Source organism: Caretta caretta, chromosome 1, assembly GCF_965140235.1.
Source record: "Caretta caretta isolate rCarCar2 chromosome 1, rCarCar1.hap1, whole genome shotgun sequence".
In the NCBI taxonomy this organism is placed as follows: Eukaryota; Metazoa; Chordata; order Testudines; family Cheloniidae; genus Caretta; species Caretta caretta.
The window spans coordinates 7,078,559-7,085,200 of NC_134206.1; the positions used below are offsets into that span (position 1 = coordinate 7,078,559).

Consider the following 6,642-nt stretch of genomic DNA (forward strand, 5'->3'; position numbering starts at 1 on the left):
ACTTTTAACCCCTTTCTCCAGATCATTTAACAATATGTTGAACAGTAGTTGCCCCGGTATACCATCTGGTCCTGGTGACTTATTGCTGTTTAATTTATCAATTTGTTCCAAAACCTCTTTCAATGACACCTCAATCTGGGACAGTTCCTCAGATTTGTCATCTAAAAAGATTGGCTCAGGTTTGGGAATCTCCCTCACATTCCAAGCCATGAAGATCGATGCAAAGAATTCATTATTTTTCTACGCAATGGCCTTTTTTGGTCTTCTTACTGTGTTTTTTTAATGTGTGGTATACATTTCAATTGAGCATCTATTATGATGTCTTTAAAAAGTTTCCATGCAGTTTGCAGGGATTTCACTTTTGGCACTGTACCTTTTCATTTCTGTTTAACTACCTTCCTCAATTTTGTGTAGGCCCCCTTTCTGAAATTAAATGCTACAGTGGTGGGCTGCTGGGATGTTCTCCTCAAATAGGATGTAAAATTTTACAATGTTATGGTCACTATTATGAAGTGCTAACTCCACTTAGGGCTAAATAGAGAATTGCCTCTCCGCTTGTGGATTCCAGGACTAGCTGCTCCAATAAGCAGTCATTTAAGGTATCAAGAAACTTTGTCCCTGCATCCCGCGCTGAGGTGACATGTGCCCTGTCAATATAGGGATAGATGAACCCCCCCCCACTATTACTGAGTTTTTTTATTTTTTGAGCCTCTCTAAGCTCCATGAGCTTTTCTCAGTCAGTATCACCATCCTGGTCTGGTGATATCCACACTGCTAAATTCTTATTATTATTCTATGGTACAGTTTGGTTCATTTAAGATTTTTTTCTTCAGTTGATTCTACGCATTCTTTCAAATATAGTGCCACTCCCCTCAAGGACGACCAGTTCTCTCCTCATCGGGTAAGTCTCAAATTTCAATACTGTGTTCATCTTTCAGAAATTGATGCACAAGTGGGTTGTACTATCCTGCATCAGAACTAGTACCATGGGACTTCTTTACTCACTGTGTGATTCCCTCACCACTCCCTGGGCCAAAATGACCTGCAGGCAGATTGTATAGGTTTCTGAAGTTTTTTTCCTATATTTTTTCCTGTATTTTACTCCATTTTCAGTGAACACAGCGTCTCTCAAACCACTGGAAAACTATCTGTAAGTAAAGCAGAAAACTGCATCTGCCAGTTCACTGTATTGTAAAAATGACCATGTCTTGGAATATTCCAATGTCAATGAGAAAGACCAAGACATAAATTTGCTGACTCTAGTGTCCCTAGTTCATTTTCACTCCTTCTTTGGACTTTGCGCCACTTAGTCACCTATGACATTTGCATGCCTCTGCTCTTGGTTGATCTCTGGCTCCTATACCTGGCCCAGCTTTGGGACTCCTCATGCTGTGATGCCTGCTGATGCTGGAGCAACTCAGCTAAGGGGGCTGGGACACGGAGGGCCAGGAGGCCAGGGCCCACTTTTTAATGTGGTTCGGTTTTTCACTGGCTAACAGCAGGTGGTAGGGACTTCAGGGGATGGGAGGTCGGTCTGTAGGAGAGGATGGACTCAGTAGGCGGTTGGCACAGGGCCATGAGGAAAGGAGAGTGGAGGAGAGGAAGGATTCAATGACCAGTAAGCAGGAGAGTGGAGGAGAGGAAGGACTCAGCTAATGGCAGGTGTGGGAAGGAATAGGGGAGCAGGATGGAGGACAGGAGGGACTAAGCAAGCTGCGGGTAGTGGGGCCACAGAGGAGGGGGTGGAGGAGAGGACGGATTCTGGATTAGATGCAACACCGTGGGGAACGGAGGGCCCCATGGGGCAGTGGAGGAGGGGAGAGGCTCGGTGAGTGGTTGGTTGTGGGGTCCTCTCAGGGAAGGAGAGGAAGGATTCAGCGATAAGCAAAGAGGACCTCGGCAGAGGGGCAGAGCAGGGATAAGAGGAGGTGGAGTGTGAGTGGGACCATGGAGAAAAAGCAGGAGGGGGAATCAGGGTGGAGTGCAGGCTGGGACACCACAGCCCAGGTGTCCCCTCTCTCAAAGGCGGCAGGTTGGGGGCTGCACAGCCGAGGGAGGTTTAGCCTCCCCTGGCCTATTATACCTGCTGCCTAACTGGGCCACTTCCTACCACCTCCCTGCGAATGTCCCAAGGTCTCCCTCTGGGGTAAAGCAGCATGAAGGGTGTCTGCTCACCGCAAGGAACCTTCTGGTGGTGGCATGTAACAAGGTCTTACTCCTTTCTTCTCAGGCAGCAATGGCCTCTTCCTGTGGTGTGGCCCAACCTCCAAGGGCCAGCTCAGTCCCAGGGCTCTCCCCTGCTGGGATAGTCCAAAGAGCAAATAACGGGGATCAATCAAGTCCAGCATTCATATGAGAGATGAATGCTTCCCTCTCAGGCTGTGCCTGCAGCAGGCCCTCCCTTCCCTTACAGAGGGACCTTTGGGCAGTTGTTCAGGGGGAGATTCTGCCTTCCCTCTGATCCTCTCCCCTGGAGCTGCCAGTAGCGGGTCTGCTCTCCTCCCTGGTCTGCCATAAAACAAGCTGCTCCCCTGCCTTTTTGCCTTTCTCAAGCACTTCAGACTTGTTTTCTCTTCCCCATTTTCCTGTTAATTTACTTGCTGAATGTTTGGCTTCTTTTAACTCAATTTGAAATGTAGCGACAAACTCATTGGCTTTGGGAAGTAATCCTGCTGCTTCGTATAGGTCTGTGTCTTTAGATTGTAGCCGTTTTGAATGAACATTTCCCGTTTCCAGAATTTTTCAATGAGAAAAACAAAACTAAATTTTTCTATTAATTTCTTTAATGTTGGAGGCTCATAAACTTCATCGGCATTTTTGCTCAGGAAAATTATTTCTGTGGGTGCCTTCATTGTTTCTAAATACTGAATCTGAGAGGAAGGAGTGATTCATACTGGTTGTTGATCAATTGTGTAGTCAATTGCTTAACCAAGCTTTCATTTGTTATGAAATAGGTTCAAGAGGCCAAATAAACGTCAGGTTTACTGTTCTAACCTCAAAATAGTACAGGAAAATATCAGTCCTGGGGAAGCCGTCTCTTGCAGTGATGTTACATTCACCTTACTCAGCAAGTGTGCTCCCTAAAGTTACACATTTCAGCTTTTATCGTTCATATGAAGATTTCACAACTTACACATCTCTTTACACATCACTAAAATCCAACCCACCCATTTGTCCCAGTTTCCTAATATAAGTGGGGAACTATTGTGGGGAACTTTCCTGGCTTCTGCATTACCCCAGGGAAATTCGCTGAGGAAAGGGTCTGAATCCCCACTCCCTTTTCCCACAGACCTGCCTGACCTCAAGGACTCCCCTTCCACTCTCCTGTGTGGCAAAATCCTCATAATGGTGACACGACTGGGCCCAGGATTCCTGGGAGGCTTAACCCCCAGTCTCATCATGGTCAGTTAGGGACAGGGGCTAGGGTGTCCCCACTCCAAGGTACTCTCTTCACACTGGACGCTTCCCTGACCCCCGATCACTAAATTAAGTTCAAACCAAATATAATTTATTAAACAGCAACTGTAAGAACAATAAACAAAAACATGGGAAAGGTTCACGGAAACAGGAAACCCCGCTCTGTGGGCACGGGTACATCACAAAGAGTCCTCTCTGGGATGCAAGGAAAGATCATAGTCTGGTCCACTCCAAAATCAACTGCGCAAAGCAGAAAGTTATTTTTACTCAAAGGTGATGTCGTAGTTAAATACAGCAGTCCAGTTCTCAAAAACACACAGGTTTCAGAGTAACAGCCGTGTTAGTCTGTCTTTGCAAAAAGAAAAGGAGTACTTGTGGCACCTTAGAGACTAACCAATTTATTTGAGCATGAGCTTTCGTGAGCTACAGCTCACTTCATCGGATGCATACCGTGGAAACTGCAGTAGACATTATATACACACAGAGACCATGAAACAATACCTCCTCCCACCCCACTCTCCTGCTGGTAATAGCTTATCTAAAGTGATCATCAAGCTGAGCCATTTCCAGCACAAATCCAGGTTTTCTCACCCTCCGCCCCCCCCCCCCCCCACACACACACACACACAAACTCACTCTCCTGCTGGTAATAGCCCATCCAAAGTGACCACTCTCTTCACAATGTGTATGATAATCAAGGTGGGTCATTTCCAGCACAAATCCAGGTTCTCTCACTCCCTTACCCCCCTCCAAAAAACCACACACACAAACTCACTCTCCTGCTGGTAATGGCTATTACCAGCAGGAGAGTGAGTTTGTGTGGTGGGGGCAGAGGGTGAGAAAACCTGGATTTGTGCTGGAAATGGCCCAACTTGATGATCACTTTAGAAAAGCTATTAGCAGCAGGACAGTGGGGTGGGAGGAGGTATTGTTTCATGGTCTCTGTGTGTATATAATGTCTACTGCAGTTTCCATGGTATGCATCCGATGAAGTGAGATGTAGCTCATGAAAGCTCATGCTCAAATAAATTGGTTAGTCTCTAAGGTGCCACAAGTACTCCTTTTCTTTTTGCAAAAACACACAGTTTCACAACTCTCCCCAGTAAGCTCTAGTAGAATGTCCTCAATTCCTACAGCAGCTTTCCTGTATTAGGACTTTCCAACTGAAACATTAGGATTATCCTCCAGGTTTCCTGATGGATTCAACGTAGAAAAATCAGGTAAATTTTGCTCATCAGATCACTGTACATATGATAAAGAAGTTCAGCTTTGCCATTTCTTTCTTTTTCTCTTTGGCTATCTGAAAGTGTAGCTTCTCTTTGTAAAACTGAACAAGAACCATGACCGCACAGAACCTAATGGAAGACCACTTTGCATCAAAATGCTACAGTATTTTATGGTAGTCTTAGGGCAGGTCAACACTACAGCTGGGATCGACGCTCATAAATCAATCCACCGACGGTCAATTTAGCGGGTCTAGTAAAGACCGGCCAAATCGACTGCAGATGGCTCTGCAGTCAACTCCCGATGAGAAGAGTAAGATAAGTCGATGGGAGATTTTCCCTCCTCAACTGCCCCGTGGTGTAGACTACATGGTAACTTGACCTAAGGTATGTCGACTCGAGCTACATTATTCACATAGCTGGAGTTGTGTAGAGTAGGTTCACTTACCGTGGTAGTATAGACATAGCCTTAGAATCACAGAAAGGCTGAGTAACAGGGTGTGTGGGGAGGTAGGCTGATGGGTGACAATGAAAGAGGTCAGGTGATGGTCAGAGAGATGGAACTCAGCAATAGAAAGAGCAGTGCTTAATGATGGAGTGACAAGATATTGGGTAGGAGGAACTTCTCAGACTGTGAACTTCCATAATGGTTAGCTCAACCAAACTGGGACAGGGTGCCCTTGATTAATGAAGAGATATGCTTTCCCCCTCTAGTCACCCAGTTTAAAGTCAGTGACCACAGGCGATCACCTTCTGCAGGTGTATTTGCCTACTTTGTCACGAAGCTCTTTGGTTTTGACCCCATAAATGATAGGATTGAGCATCGGAGGGATAAGGAGATAGATGTTGGCCAAGATGATGTGAATGTAGGGAGAGATGCCTTGACTGAACTGGTGTGTGATATTGGAGAAGAGGCCAGGGGTATAATATGTCAGCATCACACAGATGTGGGTTGTGCAAGTGTTGAGGGCTTTCTGGTGGGCTCTCTTAGAGGAGATTCTGAGGACGGCCCTGATGATCAGACCGTAAGACAGGGCAATGAGCGTCAAGTCTAACCCATTGATTACAAACATTAGCACCAAGCCATATATCCTGGTGACGGTGATGTCCCCACACACCATCTTTGCCACAGCTATGTACTCACATTGCGTGTGGGGGATAATGCAGTTGGCACAGAATGGCTGCTGACTCACAAGCAAGGGTAGAGGCAGAATGAAGAGAACAGCTCTTATCAAACCTGCAAGCCCTAGCTTAGCTAGTCGTGCATTGGTGAGGATGGTGGCATATCTCAGAGGGTTACATATGGCAATGTAGCGATCGAAGGCCATTGTCACGAGGACGGCTGAGTGCATAACAGAAACCATGTGGAGGAAGAACATCTGGGTGAAGCAGCCAGCCACAGTAATACCTTTCAAATTGAACCAAAATATACACAGTGCCTTTGGTACGACAAAGGTAGGTGTTGCAATATCTGTAAGCGCCAGCATGCAGAGCAGCAGGTACATCGGCTTGTGCAGGGTCTGCTCCTTACCTACAACAGACAGAAGTGTGAAATTTCCCAACAGGCTTATAATGTAGAATGTAGCGAAAGGGATGGAAATCCAGATATGGGCAGCCTCCAACCCAGGAATGCCCATTAGGATGAATGTTGAAGGGTCAGAGGAGGTGAGGTTGAAAGCTGCCATGAGGTGGTTGATGCGTCGATACAACTCAGAAATGCTCAAGGTGCCTGTGAAGGGACAGAAGCACAGCAAAGGGGGTTACATACTTTATAACAAATAGTAGGGTAAATATTTTATAGTTATTAACAATCTAGGAGTCCTTGTGAGTGGGGAGTGAAGAACCACTGATAATGTAACTCCCTGCCTTATATAGCTTTAACATATGGCGGGAACCCTTTGTTTCAAAACTTGGTTCCCAGATCAGTTTGTGGGAAAATTACAGACTCCCCAGGCTGGAGTCCAGAGTTATGTGGCCTGGTCACATGCCCTTGTAGAGTCAT

At 46.1% G+C, this 6,642-nt stretch overlaps 1 protein-coding gene across 1 annotated transcript; it reads right to left on the bottom strand.

Moving 5' to 3' along the window:
- Positions 1–5,386: 5,386 nt before the first annotated feature.
- On the bottom strand, positions 5,387–6,325 carry LOC125645040 (olfactory receptor 52P1-like). Its single transcript, XM_048869992.2, has one exon. The coding sequence runs from the start codon at positions 6,323–6,325 to the stop codon at positions 5,387–5,389; it is 939 nt and encodes a 312-aa protein (XP_048725949.1).
- Positions 6,326–6,642: the final 317 nt, after the last annotated feature.

What these genes read in the sequence shown, in the direction of transcription:
- LOC125645040 (XM_048869992.2), bottom strand. Translation starts at nt 6,325, where the DNA reads ATGGCAGCTTTCAACCTCACCTCCTCTGACCCTTCAACATTCATCCTA.